The 21,381-nt window shown below is 38.0% G+C and overlaps 1 protein-coding gene across 9 annotated transcripts in view; it reads left to right on the forward strand.

Moving 5' to 3' along the window:
- PPP1R12A (protein phosphatase 1 regulatory subunit 12A) overlaps nt 1-21,381 on the forward strand; it is a 161,588-nt gene that overhangs the window by 45,502 nt on the left and 94,705 nt on the right. For all 9 annotated transcript variants that reach the window (XR_005795409.1, XM_040491344.1, XM_040491348.1 and 6 more), the window contains exon 2: nt 7,419-7,549. Coding sequence is in view for 8 of the 9 variants with exons in the window: in XM_040491344.1 (XP_040347278.1) it covers nt 7,419-7,549 (131 nt within the window). In the remaining variant the exon portion in view is untranslated. The remainder of the gene's footprint in view (nt 1-7,418; nt 7,550-21,381) is intronic.

The following is a 21,381-nucleotide window of genomic DNA, read 5'->3' on the forward strand; positions in this document are numbered from 1 at the left end:
TAAACAAAGGAAAAAGCAGATTTAACATTAACTGCTTTAGTATGTTTATTGGTGTTTCTTACATTATACTGACTTAAGTATTTTAAATCAGAATCAGCAACGTTTCATTTTCAGGAATCACCTATACCCATAGGTTAATTTTTTCAAAGAGCTGGCGGAGGGGGGTTGCCTTCTTAAAATAGAGAAGCTTTAAAAATTAACCATTTGTCTTGAAAATCTTTTCTCTTCAATATCAAAGGTTTACTCATAAGATGGAAAATAAACTTTATTCTAGATCCTGCATACCTTCATCCTCACTATATGTGATTTGGCATCTTCATACACCACTTGTCACTTGTTCATATGTTAAGCTCTGGGATAGAGCCTCCTCAAGGAGATATTCCCAGACTATCACTATTCTTTCTTAGTTCTCCTTTTCTGAGCTCCCATAGTAAGTAGTGCACAGCCCTGTAACTATATCACGTTCCTCTTCATATAATCATTTAGTTGTGTATTCATCTGCTGGTACTAGTGGTAATCTTCTTGAGAACTTTCTCTTTAACTTACTGAATAAAATACTTTTGTGTTCCAAGTAAAATATATGGATAATTTAATATTAACATTTCTCTTACTGTTTTCATAATCACTTCTCTGCATCCTCTCCCTGAGTGATTTCAAGCCCCATTGTATTATTATCTTAATGCAGATAATTCCCAAATTGATGTTTTCATCTCACATTTTATTTTCAAAGCTCTAGGTCTGCATATCCAGTTGACCACTGGCCACTAGATATGCATGGTTAGATAGGTATACAGACACCTATAAATTCAACATATCGAAAGCTATGAAATCATTTTCTTTCCTCAACCTGCTTCTTGAACCTGTAGTATTTATTTTCGTGAATGGCTTCTCCCTGTCCCTCACCCAAATAAACCTTGCATATTTTCTCTTAAGTTTCTCATTATAGATCAGTCTGTATAACTGGTAAGACTCAGTTCAGGCCCTTCTTTTTTCATATTGCTTCCAATAATCTTTCTAAAATACTGTTCTGATCATGTCACTCCTCTGCTTAAAAACTCTTAATAACTCTTTTCAAACATTACTTAAAATTATACAATGTTTTCTCCTGCTTTTCTCTGTACTGCTGAATTGAGCCATTATTACTGATGGGATGTGTTGTACTCTTCCCTTTATGTGTGGGAGTAGAAAGTGGAATGAAAACCATCTCTAGTGTCAAATCCTGTCACCTCTGCATTATGTTCAGATCTTACCTGGAAAAGACCTTTTAGCACATAGCTTTATCCTGTTTTATAACTTAATACTCTTTGTATACCTCTGGATGATTTACTTAGTTTATTCTATGCATTTTGAAAATCACAGTGCATTTGCACAGGGAAGTTTCTTCTAGTTGAGTTGCTAGTTGAACAACTTATATATAATCTTCAAAACGTTGCCCAAACATATACCTTTTTTTTTTTTTTTTTAAATAAAATTTTTTTAAAATTTGGGAACCAAATTCCCGACCCTAAATCTAGAGGCACATGCTGTACCTACTGAGCCAGCTAGGGGCCCCCCACACATATAATTTTTTTTTTTTTTTTTTTTTTTTAATTTTTAATTTTTATTTTTGATAGAGACAGACAGAGCACAAGTGGGGGAGGGGCAGAGAGAGAAGGAGACACAGAATCGGAAGCAGGCTCCAGGCTCCGAGCCATCAGCACAGAGCCCGACACAGGGCTCGAACTCACAAACCGCGAGATCAGGACCTGAGCTGAAGTCGGATGCTCAACCCGACTGAGCCACCCAGGTGCCCCAGACATGTACTTCTTAATGAGACCTATATGGACCATCTTAGTCCTGAGAAGTTATCTTTATGTCCCAATGATATTGTAGTACTTCTCTATCTACTGCTGTTATGCCCTAATATGATCATTGATATTTATGGGCAAGCCTGCTATATTGCAGTGTGATCCTTCCGGCTTCCCTATATTTCTAGGGCTTTGGCATATATGCTTTTTAGTATACATGATAAGAAGAGTAGCTAAAGGAATTGGAGATATTTAGCTTAAAAGAGAGTATGTGAGAATTCTGGGGTGAGGGTGTTCATCATATTTAAAGGTTATCAGTTAAAAGAGAGATTCCATTTGATTGTGGAGTTTCAGGGACCAGGGGATAGAAAATAAAGGAAGACCTATTTTAGCATGTACAATTTAGAGAAAGATAAGTAAAGTGTCTTATATTGGAGGTAATACATAGAGTAGGCTTTCAAAAAATAGTAGCCTGTTAATTTTTTTTTTTAACCTGAGATATAATTTGCAGTAAAATACATGGCTTTTAAGCATGCAATTAAGTGAATTTTTGCATACGAATATGCCTAAGTAAAAATCAGAAAGATAGGGAACATTTCCAGTCCTCCAGAAAGCACCCCCATGCTCCTCTTATTTCTCCACAAATTTGATCATTATTCTGAACTTCAACACCAGAGATTAGTTTTGCCTAGAAACCTACCGTATGTATCCTTTCTGTCTACCTTTTTTCACTCATCTATGTCTGTGAAGATCATCTGTGTTGTTGAAGGTAGCAGTGGTTCTTTTAGTTTGATGTTCTTTTCTCATTGATGTATAGGATCCTATGAATAGAATCTCCTAACACACATACACTCCACTCCGTTTATTTATTTATCAATTCTTTTGTATTTTTATGCTAGAGTAGATATTGTCAAATGGTTTTTTGAAGTCGTATGAATTTTACACTTTAACCAACGGTTTGGTTGTTTCTCCATATTATAATACAGTAGATTTAGCATTTTTCTTTTAAGAATCAAGTCTTGGGGCACAGGCTGACTGGCTTAGTCAGTGGAGCATGTGACTCCTGATCTCTGGGTCAAGTTGGAGCCCCATGTGGGGTGTAAGGGTTACTTAAAAATAAAATCTTTTTAATTTTTTTTTATTTTAGAGAGAGAGAGCATGCACACGAACAGGGGAGAGAGACAGAGGAGGAGAGAAAGAGAGGGAGAATCTTAAGCAGGCTCCCTGCTCAGCGTGGAGCCCAGTGCAGGGCTCAATCCCACAACCCTGGGATCATGACCTGAGCTGAAATCAAGAGTTAGATGCTCGACCTACTGAGCCACTCAGGCACCCCAAAAATAAAATCTTAAAACAAAAAAAAGTCTTAAATTTTCTTATGTAAATACTGCCTATTCAGTGTAAACATTTTGGAAATAAGGAAAAATTTAAAGAAGAAAATAAAAATTGGTCTTAGTCTCACAGCCAGTGATGACTGTTAACCTTCAGTGTATATTCTAGTTTTTTTTGTACATATTTCTTAGTAAAATTGTAATCATATTAGGTAAACTGTTTTTGTGTCCTGTTTTAAAAATTTAACAGATTGTGGGGTGCCTGGGTGGTTCAGTCAGTTAAGCGTCCCACTCTTGGTTTTGGCTCAGGTCATGATCCTATGGCTTCATTGGTTCAAGCCTCACATTGGCTCTGTGCCAACAGCAAGGAGACTGCTTGGAATTCTCTCTCTCTCTCTCTCTCTCTCTCTCTCTCTCTCTCTCTCTCTCCCTGCCCCTTCCCAACTCACATGCTTTCACATTCTCTCTCTGTGTCTCTTTTAAAATGAATAATCAGATTTGTATTAGATGTATTTATCAAATAACAGTTTTATATTTTTCAATCGATGATAAAAGAATACTGTTTTGGAGTCTGGAAAAATTAAAGCAGGCGGAATGAAAAGCGTGACAGAATTAAATCAGTATCTTTTCTTGGGGCGCCTAGATGGCTCGGTTGGTTAAACTTCCAACTCTTGATTTTGGCTCAGGTCATGATCTCACTGTTTGTGGGATTAAGACCTGCCTTGGGCTCACACTGATAGTACAAAGCCTGCTTGGGATTCTCTCTCTCCTCTGTCTCTGCTCCTCCCTTCCCACCCTTTCTCTCCCTCAAAACAAGTAAACATTAAAAACAGAAAATCAATGTCTTGTCTCAAGGAAATTTAATGATTAAGCATTCAAATAGATCTAATATTAATTCAAGCCACTGTGGGTCATTAGCTATCTCAAATAATGTTTTATAGACTACTTTCTAATATAATAAATAGAATATGGATGTTTCTTGTTTTGTTACTAGATAGCTGTGGTTCTCAAATCTCTCCAACCCTTTCTTTAAACCCCTGCTTCTTGCGCCTGGGTGGCGCAGTCGGTTAAGCGTCCGACTTCAGCCAGGTCACGATCTCGCGGTCCGTGAGTTCGAGCCCCGCGTCGGGCTCCGGGCTGGTGGCTCGGAGCCTGGAGCCTGTTTCTGATTCTGTGTCTCCCTCTCTGTCTGCCCCTCCCCCGTTCATGCTCTGTCTCTCTCTGTCCCAAAAATAAATAAAAACGTTGAAAAAAAAATTAAAAAAAAAAAATAAATAAACCCCTGCTTCTTGAAAAACAAATTTTTCCCCAAGCAGTATATACTTGAAGTCCATATGAATGTTACTTATGTATATTCATTTAATATCTGCTATGTGTAAGGTACTATTCTGGGAACTATGAAATCTTGCCATCAGAATCCTTTTAACTTGTTCCAAGGGGAAGAATCAGATACATATAATCTTGGGTGCCTGGGTGGCTCAGTTGGTTAAGCCTCCAACTCTTGATTTTGGCTCAGGTTATGATCTTCACAGCTCATAGTTGGTGGGATTGAGCCCTGCATTGGGCTTTGTGCTGACAGCATTCTGCCTGTTTGGGATTCTCTCTCTCCGTCCCTCCCCTGCTTGCACACATTCTCTCTCTCTCAAAATAAGTAAATAAACATTTTTTAAAAAAATAAACATGTTAGGGAATTTTAGAGATATATAACCTACCAGCTTCTTCTGTCCACTTGATAAAGATACTAGAGCCTGAAAAGATTAAAATACTTGTCTAACACTATAAAATTTGTGGCATTGCCAAAGCTAGAGCCTAGAACCAAAAGCTATGATTCCCTGTCAGTGCTTTTCCTACTTTGTACTTTGTCCGTATTGCTTTTCTTGACACCAACTCTGTCATTTTTTCCCCTAAGAAAGTGCTATTTAGGAGTGTTTTTTGGGGACACGTGGGTGGCTCAGTCAGTTAAGCATCTAACTTTGGCTCAGGTCACAATCTCATGGTTTGTGAGTTTGAGCCCCGCATGGGACTCTGTGCTGTCAGTGCAGAGCCCACTTCATATCCTCTGTCCCCTCCCTGCTTGTTCTCTCTCTCTCTCAAAATAAATAAACTTTAAAAAATAAAAGTGTTTTCTTTCGCTTCTATGGTGGGCAAAGAAAAACTGGTTTCATTCATATAGCACGCTGTGTAAGTGCCTAGAACTTATGATATCCTGTTGCTGAGATTACAGATAGGCAAGAAATATGTTGATAAACTATGAATATCTGTGGAAAGCAGTGTTAAGTGTGGGAAAAGATTATATTTTTTAGAATCTAAACAACTGTTAAGAGTGCCAGCTCTGTCATCTCACACCTGTCTGGCTTATTCAAGCTACTTAATCTCTGAATCTTAGCTTTCTCATCATTCATCTGTTAAGCCCCTACCGCATGCCAAGAACCATATTAAGGTGCTGCAGATAAAGCAAAATTCTTGTTTCTCACGAGGGTTTTTGTGAGGATAATGTATATACATCAGTAAAATAAAGTACTTGTTGTACTTACTGGCACAAAGTAAACATTGATAAAAGTTCCTTCTTACTTACTGTAAGTTCTCAAACTTCGTCTCAAGACCACTTCATACTCTTAAATTTTTTGGAGGGGTGCCTGGGTGGCTCAGTCGGTTAAGCATCCAACTTCAGCTCAGGTCATGATCTCGCGATTCATGAGTCTGAGCCCCGTGTAGGGCTCTGTGCTGACAGCTCAGCCTGTGGAGCCTGCTTCGGATTCTGTGTCTCCCTCTCTCTCTCTGCCCCTCCCCCACTGGTGTCCTGTCTTTCTCTGCCAAAAATAAATAAATGTTTAAAACAAATTTTAGTTACTGAAAGACCCCAAAGAACTTTTGTTTCCGTAGTGTGAATATATTACTATTTGGTGATACTAGAGGTTAACACTGAGGATTTTAAGTATTTTATTAATTCGTTTTAAAATAGCAGTACTGTACCTGTGTTATATAAATAATATTTTAAAGTTAAAATAACTGGTTCATTTGCTCTTAAAGGGTTCAATTTATCATGGACAACAAATACTGTTGTTTTTCTTGACAGATTTTGTTCATTTTTAAGAAAAAGTATGACAGAAATCCAAGTTAGACTAAGTATAATTTCTCATTTAATTAAAAATTGTATTCCATGGAAAAAGTGGCTAGTTCAACTTGCATCTTAGTTGCACAAGTACTTTTCCTCAGGGCAGTCATTATACTTGAAAGAAGTGTTTTTTGCATGCTTCATATTTTGTTCCAAAGAGTACTAAAAAGATGTGTATTCAGGGGTCAAGATTTAATAAGATTTATATTTTATACTACTTTAAGGACATTCATAAGTAATAAATAGCTTTTTTTTTTTTTAATTTTTTTTTTCAACGTTTATTTATTTTTGGGACAGAGAGAGACAGAGCATGAACGGGGGAGGAGCAGAGAGAGAGGGAGACACAGAATCGGAAACAGGCTCCAGGCTCTGAGCCATCAGCCCAGAGCCTGATGTGGGGCTCGAACTCACGGACCGCGAGATCGTGACCTGGCTGAAGTCGGACGCTTAACCGACTGCGCCACCCAGGCGCCCCAAAAATAGCTTTTTAAAAGTTTATTCATTTTGGAGGTGGGACAGAAAGAGAATCCCAAGAATCTGCGAATTTGCTGTCAGCACAGATCTTGATGAGGGGCTTGATCTCACAGACTATGAGGTCATGACCTGAGCTGAAACCAAGAGTTGGAGACTTAACCGCTGAGCTACTCAAGCTCCCCAAAAAATAGCTTAAAGAAAAAACAATGAGTGCATAGTGGCGAATACAGTGACTTGTTAGTATAGTTTTTTTGGCCACTGTCTTGATTTGTGCTAAAGCACAAGCAAGTTTTGCCACTGTTGCTTTATGCACTGTCAAGTGCACGTGTCAACACAATGAAAAGGCGAAATACCATCTTAGTGTTATTTTAAGAGTAGTTTTGGCATTGTCAATTTCCTGAAAGGATCCCTCCCCCCCTCGACAGATCGCATTTTGGGAGCCAGTGCTATAAAGCCAGTGCTTTATTATTGGTACTTATATAATGTTTTGAATGTTATCATTTTAATATGTACTTATTTTTATCATGAGATTGGCACTGTCTAGTCACATTAGTACCATTGACCTGTTTGATGGCAATACAATCAAAATAGCAGCAAACTGACAGAGAATATTTATGTTATAAAAGTTGCAAAGTAGGGATTTTGTTCTATGGATGTATTATTAGGAGCATTGCTTCATATTTTTTCTGATTGTGCTTTCTCTTTTGATTTTAGGCTTGCATTGATGACAATGTTGATATGGTGAAGTTTCTGGTTGAAAATGGAGCAAATATTAATCAACCTGATAATGAAGGCTGGATACCACTACATGCAGCTGCTTCTTGTGGATATCTTGATATTGCAGAGTAAGCCAGTTCTGTGTTTACTTTTATCCAAATATCCAAACACTATTTTAGAGACCTGAGATTTTATAGAAATTGGTGTTACTGATAAATGAGTGAGCTCTTATATTACCTTAATTCATGAAAACTATTCTTCCCAGGAAGAAGAATAAGCAGTTCTTGGGAATTCATATATTGAGTCTCTCATTGGGAGTTTATCTTCCTGTCTTCCCACCCTCTTTGGCTTTTGGTACTTTGTATTGATATGAGTAATGGTACACTTCTCCATTCCCATCTCCTTTTATTTTGAGTACATGTAGAGCATTGTCAAATGATTCAAAGTTAAATTTAGCAATCTAGCCTATCCCTGTGTAATCTGAGTTGTTAGGAGAAATTAACAATAATTCTCAGTTAAGTTACTTTGGTATAAGGAGAATATGATACAGAGTTCTCCAATTAGTCAAAACATTTATACTTCGTTGCTATTAAGATTGTTTTCTAAAAATACATTTTTTAGAAAATTCAATGAGAAATGGTCATTATTCTTACCTACCTTTAATGGGCAGGTACTTTCCAAGAAAATCTGATTCTTCAAACAGTTAACAAGGAAGTATAGTTATCCTGACAAAATAATTTTTTCACTGAACTATTTCATTTTTGTGTTACTGTGTGTCCAATACCATAAACAGGTTTTATTGTCTATCTGCTCACATCAAAACTTATCAACTGATAATATCAAATATGGGAGTTCTATTTTGTGAATCTCTCTTAGTAAGCCTTAAATATTGTTATACCTTTATTTCATTTTTCTCCCCATGTGTATTGGAGATAGGATACATCATTTTAAAGGGGAGGCATTGGTTGGTAAATGAGAAGTACTCTGGCCTAGGAATCAGAAAATCTGAGTTACTTGAGTTCTATTACTGCGTTATTACACTAATTACACTTTATTTTCATCTTTTCCTTTCTGGGCCTTAATTTCTTTATGTGCAAAATGAGGAAGTCTTTTGTCATTGCAAAAACAGTAATGTTCGTTCATAATTATAATCATGGTTCTCAAGTTCCTTAATTCCTGTCTGTTTTTTTCATGCTCAACAGAGGACTTGGATCTCTTCTTCATAGAAAAAATAGCTAATGTGCATTTATCTTAAGCTGTCTGTAAATATTTGTACTCAAGTTCTGGAGTCAAATGATGTGAATTTTGAATGTTTCCTTAGCCATTCTCGGGGTGTGACCTTGGGCAAGTTGCTTAACTTTTATATGCTTCTGTTTTTTTCTTCTTTCAAAAAGGAATAATATTGCTTAGGATTGTTGTCAGGGTTAACTGAGTAATCCATCAAACAAAGAATTGGCACATTGGAAATACTCAATGTGTATTAACTTTTGACCGTTACACTGTCTCTGGGGAAATGAAAACCCAACTTTTTTCTCTTAAGATGTTTAATCTTTGTGTTTCTTTTTTTGTAATTCATGCTTCTGAGTTTGAAAAGACAATAATAATCACCCTGAATAATTTCTTCCACTTGATTGATAAACCATTGTGTTGGTTGGGATGATTTTAGCTGTAATTAAACAGTATCAAATTTAAAATGACCTAAAGAGTAAGAGTCCTTGGGGCGCCTGGATAGCTCAGGTGGTGAAGCATCCACTTCGGCTCAGGTTGTCATGATCTTGCTGTTTGTGCGTTTGAGCCCTGCATGGGGTTCTGTGCTGACAGCTCAGAGTCTAGAGCTGCTTCAGATTCTGTGTTTCTCTTTCTCTGCCCCTCCGTTCATGCTCTCCTTCTCACTCAAAAATAAACATTAAAAAAAAAAAAAAGTAAGCATCCTTGTGCTACAGTATATGATACAGTTTAGAGGAAGAGCATTCAAGTTAATTAAACTGTTTGGTGAGACCTCCAAGGGCATCTCTCAGGTTTTTTTCTTCTGTCTTCCCCAAATATGAACTTTATTCTTAGCCTTGTCCCCCTCCTGGTGACAGGATGATTGCCGCAACTCCTCAGTTGTATTATTACATATGCACATCAGAGGGCAAAATAAAAAGCGGGTAGAGTGTGAAAAGTATCTTCTCCATATTTTGTGTATGTCAAAGAGGGGAACTTATCCAAGAGAGTCCTCTGACTGCATCAGATTTCCGCTTTAGGGATTTGTGTTGGTCTGGTCTTGTCACTTGCCCATGTCTACCCTGGGAAAAGCAAGTACTTGGCATATTCAGTGTTTTGCATGTCAGTAAATAAGTATGAGGGGGAGTAAGCAGTCTGCTGCAGGTGTTAATATTTTCAGTAGAAAAACCACAGCTTTTCATTTTTTAGAAGGTAGGCTATGGAACAAGTGCTTCATAGGACTTAGTACAAACAGAAATGACCTGGTTTAGCCAAGATTGAGTAGAGTTGTGGTGATCTACCTTTCTTTAGGCAGTTTGAATTTATGGCTGTGGTATAACTAGAGTATCTGAATGCATACTGTCTTTGAACAAAATTAGAAGAATTATGACTTTTTCTTTGTTGCTCTTTCTGCCTTCTTTTATTAAATAATAAGCATGTTTATAAAAGACAATTTAACTCTGATAAATATTGACTGCGTTATTCGTTAAGGTGATGATAGTCATAGCCCTTCCAAATACATGATTATTTTTATCAGCATTATCTTTTTTACCAGTTAATCTCACTAATATGAGAAGTTAATGAAAACCTATTTTTCTTTGGTCTAGAAAAAAATAGCATGGTGGCTTAAGAGCTAGGGTAAAGATACCCCCAAGTCAGAGTATTTATAGAGTAAAAGAAGGCCCTATTAATAATGATGTAGAGATAACAGTTATAAGCCAGGAAAGACCTAGGAAATTTGGGTCACTCTGCTAAATGAAATATTTGAAGTTAAATTTGTTGTAAATCCTGATTTTGTTTTTTGCAAGCTATGTGCCCTTGGCCAAGCTACTTAGCCTCAACGATTAATACTATTTATAAAATAGGATCTGGCTTCTTCCTACCTCTTATTTCTCATAATGCTTTCGATATTTTTCACTCTCTTAATACTGGACTATTTTTTTTTTCTTTTTAATTTTTTTTTTCAACGTTTATTTTTTGGGGGACAGAGAGAGACAGAGCATGAATGGGGGAGGGGCAGAGAGAGAGGGAGACACAGAATCGGAAACAGGCTCCAGGCTCTGAGCCATCAGCCCAGAGCCTGACGCGGGGCTCGAACTCACGGACCGCAAGATCGCGACCTGGCTGAAGTCGGACGCTTAACCGACTGCGCCACCCTGGCGCCCCAATACTGGACTACTTTTAATTTCCCAACATTCACTGCTGGTTCACGTTAATGAATCTTTGCTTATAGTGGTTCATTTGCTTTATTTCTTTACTTTACCAGCTCCTGCCAAACTCTCAAGATGCAGTTGTATGTCATTTCTTCCAGAAACTTTTCTGATAATTCCTGGCATCTCTGCAATGTATCAGATGTTTACATGCTTCTTTAGGAACTGCTTTATGCACAGAATGGTTCTAATTCATCCCTATTGAAATGAGAGATGAAACAAACAATGAAGCACACATAGTTTACTCTGATGCCTTAAGTATGATTTGGATACGGTGAGTTCTAAATTTTTGACCCCTGGGGGCTCCTGGCTGGCTCAGTCGGTGGAGCATGCGACTTGATCTCAGAGTTGAGTTCAAGCCACATGTTGAGTGTGGAGATTACCTTAAAAATAAAGTGTATAAATAAATAAATAGATAATAAATAAATAATTTCGACCCCTGTTGGAGATAGTACACAAAGAATATGAGATTACAGTTTAGTTTCTAGACATTTAACAATTTAACATCTGGTTTGTAGCCTAGCAGGAGCCAAGTGAATAGGTGAATGATAGCTCTTTGTATTCTGGCTCAATTGTCTTACCTTTTCACCAAAATAATTATTCTCAACCTCTCCCTGCTTTGAATAAGGTAGAATTCTTAGGGAAAACCAAAAATAGAGATTGTCTAATAATGCCCCTTCTCCAGAGTGGATTAGAGGAACAATAAAGGTGGTGAGTTTGGGGACTTTTATGTTAATGCTCAGCATATGTATTGTTTTACTGAATACTGATGAGTCGGTTTTGAAATGTATGCATTAACATCATTCTTTTCCTTTGGTATGCTGAATTGTATCTGTACCTAATTCAGCTGTTGAAGCCCAGAACCTTGGAATGTGACTGTATAGATGCAGCCTTTAAACAGATAATTAAGTTAAAATGAGGCACTTGGGGGGAGGGGGGAGGGGGCAATTCAGTCTTACCGATTTCCTTAAAAGAAGGGGAAATTTGGATGCAAAAAATAGAGACATCTGGTGCATGCACACAGAAAAGACCACATGAGGACACTGAAATATACTTAATGTGGTTAATACATTGATGTTACCATCCTTATTGATTAGTAAATTATGTATCTTTGGTCATCAAGAAATCTCTTCCTCTTGGCTTCTAAGACCTTGGATATGACCAAAGAAAATGATCTTTCAACCTTTCTTGCTCTCTAGTGTTACAAGGTGCTCCAGACTCATTTTTTCCCTCTGCCCTGGGTCTGGAATTGCCATTTCCCCAAAGAGCCCTGTTCTTGTAATGGGTGCTAGAAGTACTCATTGCTACTGAGTTGGTCATTGCTTCACATTCAGATTTGGTACCAAGGTGTTTTCCTTTAACCTCTTCTATCTTGTATCAGTATTTCCTTTCTCCCTATACTTCTGTTGCCAGGAACTGTAAGATTAAAATAACACGCAATTACTAATTTGCTTCATTATTATATATTACACATACATTAGACTACTTATAACATCAATACCACTAACAACAACAGTAGGATTACCAGAAGCAGTTTGAAGTTTTGTGTTTTGTTTGTTTTTTGGCAGAGGTTAGGAGGTCATTTCTTTTTGTACTTAAGGTATCTCGCTTCAAATATACCATCAAATTACTATGTATTGAAGTCACTTGAAATAGTTCTTTTCTTTGTGGTTATGCTACCAACTAGATATACCTATTAGGTTGATTGTTTAACTTTATTGTTTGGAGTTTGCTTTTTAAACTTCAGTTTGTTTTATAATTTCCATAAAATACCATGTTCTAATGGCAGTTCCTGCTTTACCATCCTATTTCCTTCTACACTATTTTTCAAATTTTATATTTTATCCCAGTTTGTTTTTTAATGTCAGCATCATTTAAAATATTCCCTCTTGTAGCTAAATGATAGAATACCATACACATATTTCTTCACTTTTTTCACTTAATAGTCTGGTCTGGAGATGACTATATAGTGGGGTATAGAGGTATTTCTCATTGTTCTTTTTAGGTGTAGTACTCCATTGTGACGTAATCATTGTAGTTTATTCAGCCTGTCCCTGTGATTAACCAATGAATGCTGTTTACTTGAATGACTCTAGTTTTAGCCTTGGAATTGCCCTTTTATTTTTGCAAATCATAGGTATTTGTATATTTATGTGAAAAAAATTTTTCGTAATAAAACTTTATTTTTTCTATCCTATATTTATTTTTTATAATTTACATCCAAGTTTGTTAGCACATGATGCAACAATGATTTCAGGAATAGATTCCTTAATGCCTCTTACCCATTTAGCCCACCCCCGCCCCACACACAACCCCTCCAGCAGCCCTGTATTTAAGAGTCTTTTATGTTTTGTCCCCCTCCCTGTTTTTATATTATTTTTGCTTCCCTTATGTTCATGTTTTGTATCTTAAAGTCCTCATATGAGTGAGGTCATATATTTGTTTCCCTCTAATTTTGCTTAGCATAATACCCTCTAGTTCCATCCATGTAGTTGCGGATGGCAAGATTTCATTCTTTTGGATTGCAGAGTTGTACTCCATAAACAATATGTTTTATTAATATTTGGTTATTGATGTGATTATTTTTCTGGTATCTTTTGGTATTTTAGTTTCATTACCACTTTTCCTTTATTAAGCTCCACCACAGATGTTGAAGAAGCACTTTTATCTTGGGTGACTGGGTGGCTCAGTCGGTTAAGCATCTGACTTTGTCTTAGGTCATGATCTCACTGCTTGTGAGTTTGAGCCCCCCCTGCCCGCTGCCAGACACTATGCTGACAGCTCAGACAGAGCCTGGAGCCTGCTTCAGATTCTGTTCCTCTCTCTCTCTTTGCCCCTCTTCCACTCACGCTCTATCTCTTTCTCTCAAAAATAAATAAACGTTAAAATAAGTAAATAAAATAAAAAGAAGTGCTTTTATCTGGGGGCTCCTGGGTGGCTCAGTCAGTTGGGCGTCAGACTTCGTTTCAGGTCACTATCTCGCAGTTTGTGAGTTCAAGCCCCGCATCAGGCTCTGTGCTGACTGCTCAGAGCCTAGAGCCTGCTTCAGATTCTCCATCTCTCTCTCTCTCTCTCTCTCTCTCTCTCTCTCTCTCTCTCTCTGTCCCTCCCTGCTTGTGCGCTTGCTCTCTCTCTGGCTTGCTCTCTCTCTCAAAAGTAAATAAACATTAAAAAAAAAAAAAAAGGAAGTGCTTTTATCTTGAGTAGCTTTGGTGTTTGCCATAAAATTTTTCAGTAGTAGAGAAAAATTATAGTACATAGTGTTATAGTACATAGAATGAAATGTTGATTAATTAGTATATTTCACATATTTTTCTTTGTGTTTGGAGTCGTTTCAAAGCTACCACTATAGAAGATTTTATATCATTATAAAATGCAAGTAGGATTACATTCAGTGACATTCTCATGGTCTTATTTGCAGCATGGAAAAAGTTTCATGAAATTTGTCATTTGATCATTAAAGAATCAGCTGTTTAAAGATATGCTAATTTTTAAATATTTGTGGTGGCTTATTTATGGTTTGGCTTTTCTTCTTCATTATAACCTTTATTCCATAAACATCCTCAAGATTTCTCTTGGCTTACCCTTCAAAATATATCCAGTATCTTACTATTTTTGTCACCTCTTTAATTTCTTCATAATCTTGCACACTGTCATTTTTCACTGGACTTAGAGTTCCAGTTATTCTAACCATAACCATCCTCTTCCCACCATCTGTTTTCCACACAGCAGCCAGGATGATCCATTTAAAATATTACAAATGGGGGCGCCTGGGTGGCGCAGTCGGTTAAGCGTCCGACTTCAGCCAGGTCACGATCTCGCGGTCCGTGAGTTCGAGCCCCGCGTCAGGCTCTGGGCTGATGGCTCGGAGCCTGGAGCCTGTTTCCGATTCTGTGTCTCCGTCTCTCTCTGCCCCTCCCCCGTTCATGCTCTGTCTCTCTCTGTCCCAAAAATAAATAAACGTTGAAAAAAAAAATATTACAAATGGGGCAGGGGGCGCCTGGCTCAGTCAGTGGAGTGTGTGACTTTTGATCCTCAGGGTCATGAGTTCAAGCCCCGCGTTGGGTATAGGGATTAAAAAATTAAAAGTAAATCTTAAAAATTAAGTAAATAATATTTTATAAGTGGGGTAATACCGCATTTTTATTCATATCCATCCAGTGGGTTCATAATACATTCAGAGTTTAAGCCAGAGTTCTGATAGCCTACAAGGCTATAGTTTGACCTCATATTACTCCTGTGATTTTATATTCTTCACTCCTCTCAGGCTCTTTTAGCCACTCTGATCCCCTTGCTGAGCCTTTCAACAAACTAGACATCTTGCTTCACAGTCTGCACCTGTTGAATCCTACGTCTGGAATTCAATAATGTTGCTCTCTTGGGTAAAAGAATCAAATTCTTAACCAATTTAAGAAATACATAAACTTCACCACCATGCCTGTGAAAAATGTTATTATATTACTGACCTAACGTTTAGGAATCAAAAACTCCATTATAATCTTAACTCTGCCAATTGATTGCTAGTAACTTTAGGCAAATTACCAGCTTCTCTGGTACCAGCTTCTCTGAACCTCTGTTTCCATATCTATAAAATGAAAGTATTAATACATATCCCTACTTTATAAGATTATTGAGAAGATTAAATAGCATATATAAGACAGTTGACACAATATACAGCATATATAGTATTCAGTAAATGTTAACTAAGTTAATTGTTACTATTCATAATGCTGTTTTTTATCAATACTTTTTTTATGTTTATTTATTTTTGAGACAGAGAGAACACAAACATGGGAGGGGCGTAAAGAGAGGGAGACAAAGAATATGAAGTAGGCTGCAGGCTCTGGGCTGTCAGCGCAGAGTCCGACACAGGGCTCGAACTCATGAACTGTGAGATCATGACCTGAGTGGAATACGGACACTCAACTAACTGAACCAGCCAGGTACCCCAATCATTCCTTTATTTTTTAAAAGACACTTTGAAGTCTTAGGAAATGCATTATGAGTATGCTTTATGCAAGAAAAGTATCATGGACTTAAGTCATTGGAGACATTCTCCAGTATCTTCTATGTTGAAATAAATGTCTTATTTACATTTATTTTCATATATTCATTTATGTTTTATTTCCAATTTAAAAAAATTTTTTTTAACATTTATCCATGGAGGAGATGGAGAGAGATGGAGGCAAAGCATGAGCAGGAGAGGAGTAGAGAGAGAGGAAGACACAGAATCTGAAGCAGGCTCCAGGCTCTGAGCTGTCAGCACAGAGCCCGACGCTGGACTCAAACCCATGAACATGTTCTGAGCCAAAGCTGGCTGCTTAACCAACTGAGCCACTCAGGCACCCCTGTTAATCCTTATTTAGAGCTTATGGTTAACCAAGCAAATACTGGTTCTGATTCCATTGGATAAGGGGATTTTGGAGCCATAGTTTTTCAGGGAGAAGAGCATGAGGGGTATATGGAAGGTAGCAGATTGGATTGGGAAAATGAACTGAGTCTACAGCATAGAGGAATTAGTGTACGTTGCTAAGTTTGACCTTTAGTGGCAATGCATTTTTAGGGACATGATGATCTTCACTCTGTATTTTAGGAAGACTGTTCTTCACAGATTAGTATTGTTGGACAAGAGAGCTAGGGCAATGGCAATGAAATTGGAAGTGGTGCATATTTGAAAGAAATTTGGAAAGTAGAATTGATAAGGCTTGGTGTGATTCACTGGATCTAGGTAGTAAGGTAGGAGGAAGAATCAAGGTGGTGATAAGGCTTGATAATAATACCTAATGTTCATTGAGTGCTTAACTTGTACTAGTCATTGCTCTAAGTCCTTTAAGTATATGTCATTTCAATCGTCCTAACAGTCACATGAAAATATTACCACCACCCCACAGGTCTATATGCACAATTCCAAACCCCAAAAACTTGGAAAAATGACAGACTAATTGTAACTTTAGATACAAGCTCATTTGGCAACAAACCATGACCTGAACTGATATGAGGCTATTTATAGTCTGTTTATACAATGTACTGTACATTTCTTTTTTGCAAAAACAGTAATGTGTTTTTTGCAAAAACAGTAATGTGACTCAGTGGGGGTGTTACATAATCTACAACGGTACCTTTTTAAATATGAAAAATTTTGAAATTTGGGTTTGGGTGAATGATGATGGCCCTGTATTATGATTCTTATTTTATAGATTAGGAAACTTGAGTCAAAAAGTAATCATAGTAAGTAAGTGGCAGAGCTAGGATTTGAACCTAGTCTAACTTTTCACGTCTGCACTTTAAGCTGTTACACTATTCTACCTCCCTGTCTAACCTTTGTAACTGGGACAATGATGCCTTTAAACCTATTAAGAGATCTAAAGAGCAAGATTGGGGGAAGCAGAGGAGAGACTGTAGTGGAATGTGGTTTTAAATAGGCCCTATTTGAGATGCTAATGGAAATGATGCAGTAGGAAGCCAGGACTATATTGGGAGTGTTTATAATGCATATACTGGATTTCATGAAGTTTAATTAAGATGCCATTGTTGTAACACAGTGTAATTACTTTATATTCCAATTTTAAAAGTTTACAAAAGTGAAATTATGATACTTTCTGTGTCTGTGTATGTTTAATCACCTGGGTTTTTCACACAGTATCGTTTTCTAAATTTAGCATTTTATTGATGCAACGTTTTTAAAGAATGTTCTCTTGGGGCGCCTGGGTGGCTCAGTCAGTTGGGTGTCCGACTTTGGCTCGGATCATGATCTCACGGTTCGCAGGTTGACCCCAATGTTGGGCTTTGTGCTGGCAGTTCAGAGCCTGGAGCCTGCTTTGGATTTTGTCTCACTCTCTCTCTGCCCCTCCCTGGCTCGCGCTCTGTCTCACTCTATCAAAAATAAATAAATGTTAAAAAAAAAAAAAAAAAAAAGAATGTTGTCTTACTGGGATGCCTGGGTGGCTCAGTCGGTTAAGTGTCCAATTTCGGCTCAGGTCATGATCTTGCGGTTCGTGGGTTTCTGCCCCGTGTCAGGCTCTGTGCTGGCAGCTCAGAGCCTGGAACCTGCTTCGGATTCTGTGTCTCCCCCTCTCTCTCTGCCCCTCCCCCACTCTCGCTCACGTTCTCTCTCACATTCTCTCTCTCTCTCTCTCTCAAAAATAAATAAACTTTAAAAAAAATTTAAGGAATGTTCTCTTATTGCCTTTGGGATTATATTCTAAGTCATTTGTATGCATTCTGCAAGTTTTGATTTTGATGCTTTCTTTATCTTTCCAGAAGATAGATATCAACAAGTTTCAGACAACATCCAGGAAAACATTTTAAGCAATAGTTAAGTTCAATAAATAAGGTAACAAGGATGCACATGAATTGACTGAAGTGAAAACCATATGAATAACTGTGACTGAAGGCACATGAGGACAGATAATCACAACCATGTTGTGTCTGCCACCTAGCCGATAGCCATTATAAGACATCATGGATTGTAACATTGATCGATTGTAGATTTCAGTGATATTAAAATGTGAGGGAAATGTGCATGTTAGAATTGTTGCACAATGAGTAGGAATTTTGCCTCTGGGAATGGAAAGTTGCATTAATAAAGTAAGACAGGAGTATATATAATTAATTTTAATAAATATGCCTTTTCAGGACTTAGTGTATTATCAAAGCAGTATAGAGTCATTGCTCTGGGGAGTAATTGAGAGAAATAGGAAATGCTAAAGAGAGAACTTTGAGGACTTCCTGTATTTAAAGGTGGCTTTGCAAAGAGAATAGAGGAATTTAAATACTTTCCCACATTTTGAGGGTTTTTTTTTTGTTTTTTTTTTTGTTTTTAACTAATGACAATCCAGGTTCCTAGACAACTGGAAGATAGACCCCACTTTCACAGATTCATTTTTCTCACAAGTATTAGCCTGGTCTTTGCTATTGGCATAAGTAATTGTATCTATAGCAGAATTATGGAACCATGATGTCAGAAGTTAAGCAAAGTATTTGGCAAGGTATCAGAACTAACCAATTGGACTGATAACATGACTTATATACAAAAATAATACTTTTTGCCTTTAGGGTTTTGATAAATTATAAAAAACTAAGGTTAAAATTGGTAATGTTCTAAGCATCGTAATTCAACAATTAAAAATGAGAGCGAATTTCTGCTTCTGAGAAGATAGACTAGACCCAGTTTTCCCTTGTTTTTCCTTCTAAGAACTAATACAACCTGAATATTATATATAAAACATAAGCTCATGAGAGGTCAAGAGAAGGCAGAATGGCTAGGCATCACAGGACCCAAAGAATGACATAGGAGAGAATTTTCTGGCTTTTCATGTTGTGTCATATATCCCACACTTTGAGCTGGAGAAGCTGATAACCCAGAAGCACCAATGGGCATCCCAAAAAAAGAAGTCCCAACAAAAAGCTTAATTTCTTTAGCCAAATACTAGGAGAGGGGCACACTAGCAAAACAGAAACAATAATAATAGTGATAATAATAATAATAATAATAATAATAATAGAGGGGCACATTAGCAAGACAGAAAATTTGTAATAACAACCACCACCACCACCACTCTATTTAACCAGACAAAGTCCAAAGGAAAAAAACTGTTCTCCCACACACTCTCACCAGCAAAGGATAGGTAGGGAGTGTAGACCTCCACCCTTACCAGACTATATTGAGGTGCACCAACACCCCTCCTGCAGTAATGTCAGATTAGGCCACATGCATAGCCAGCCAAGACTTTAATCCCCGCCAAATGGTTAACTAGCGCCACTCCCCCACCCCTGCAACACACACTGTAGTAGATACCAACCAGTTCCCTCTTGGAGTGTGTCAGAAGAGACCTAGTGGAGAATAAATACTTTCACCTTCACCCACCAGTAAAGATGCCTACCTCCTCCCCTTATTTATTGTCACTGGAGGCCACATGGGGAGTAGTAGTGAAGCATTCATACTCTTTTCATCAAGGGAGATGTCAGTGAAGGCTTGATGGTGAACTAGAAGTAAGGCTAGGCTAGAAGCCACCACCTCATCTCTGGTGTCAGTGGAGGCTGAGTGGGGAACCTAGACTTCTGCTCCCACTTTATGGTAATGAGATAGTACCTCCCAGCTTCCTTTGCTACAGCAGAGCCAAACAAAGCCAGCTAACATAGAAGATTTAAGCATGATCTAGAGTGTCTCTCTTAACATAATACCCAAAGTGTCCAGATTTTGATTGAAAATCAGTTGTCATACAAAGGAAATTCTCAAATTGAATGAAAAAGGACAGCCAGTAGAGACCCACATGGAGATGACAAAGCTACTACTCTTAAAATTATCTGACAAAGGGGTGCCTGGGTGGCTCAGTAGGTGAAGTGTCAACTCTTGATCTCAGCTCAGGCCTTGATCTCAGGGTCATGAATTCAAGCCTTGCATTGGGTGTGGAGCCTACTTAAAAATTAAAAAAGCTATGTGACAAAGATCGTAGAGCAGCTATCATAAAAATACTTCAACAAGCCAATTATGAGCATGCTTGAAACAAAAAAAATTAAGGGTCTCAGCAAAAAGAAAATCTGCAAAAAAAATAAATAAATAAGAATCCAATGGGAATTTTTGAACTGAAAAATCTAACCAAAATAAAAACAGATAAGCTCAAGAGTAGAATGGAGGTGATAGAAGAAAGAATTAGTAAACTGAATAATAGATAAGTGGGGATTACCATATCTAAACAACAGAGAGGAAATGGAGTAAAATAAAATGAATAAAGCCTTAGGGACTTGTGGGGCTATAACAAAGAGCTAACATTTGTGCCATTGGAGTCCCAGAAGAGGAGTAACAAGGCATGACTGGAAAATTATTGCATGAAACGGTAAGTGATAGCTAAAAACTTAAAGTTGGCAAAATATATAAACCTACAGGTTCAAGAAGCCAGCAAATTCCAGACAAGATAGGGGTGCCTGGGTGGCTCAGTCGGTTAAGCACCCAGCTCTTGATTTTGGCCTGGGTCATGATCTCACAGTTCATGAGTTCAAGCCCCACATCAGGCTCTGTGCTGGTGGTGTGGAGCCTCCTTGGGATTCTCTCTCTTTTTCCCTCTCTGCCCCTCCCCAACTCATGCTGTCTCCGTCTCCAAAATAAAATGCAGTGCCTGTGTGGTGCAGTCGGTGAAGTGTCCAACTTCAGCTCAGGTCATGATCTCATGGCTCGATGGGTTCAAGCCTCACATTGGGCTCTGTGCTGACAGCTCGGAGCCTGGAGCCTGCTTTGGAATCTGTGTCTGTCTCCCTCTTTGCTCCCCCCACCCCCATGCTCACTCTCTCTCAAAAATAAACTTAAAAAACTTTTTAAAATAAAAAGAAAATAAATAAACATTAAAAAAAAAATTCCAGGGCTGCCTGGGTGGCGCAGTCAGTTGGGCGACCGACTTCAGCTCAGGTCGTGATCTCACAGTTCATGAGTTCGAGCCCCGCATCAGGCTCTGTGCTGACAGCTCAGAGCCTGGAGCCTGCTTTGGAATCTTTGTCTCCCTCTCTCTCTGCCCCTCCCCAACTCATGCTCTGTCTCTCCCTCTCTTTCA

The sequence above is a fragment of the Herpailurus yagouaroundi genome, unplaced genomic scaffold, assembly GCF_014898765.1.
Source record: "Herpailurus yagouaroundi ecotype Mexico unplaced genomic scaffold, PumYag 182, whole genome shotgun sequence".
Classification (NCBI taxonomy): domain Eukaryota; kingdom Metazoa; phylum Chordata; class Mammalia; order Carnivora; family Felidae; genus Herpailurus; species Herpailurus yagouaroundi.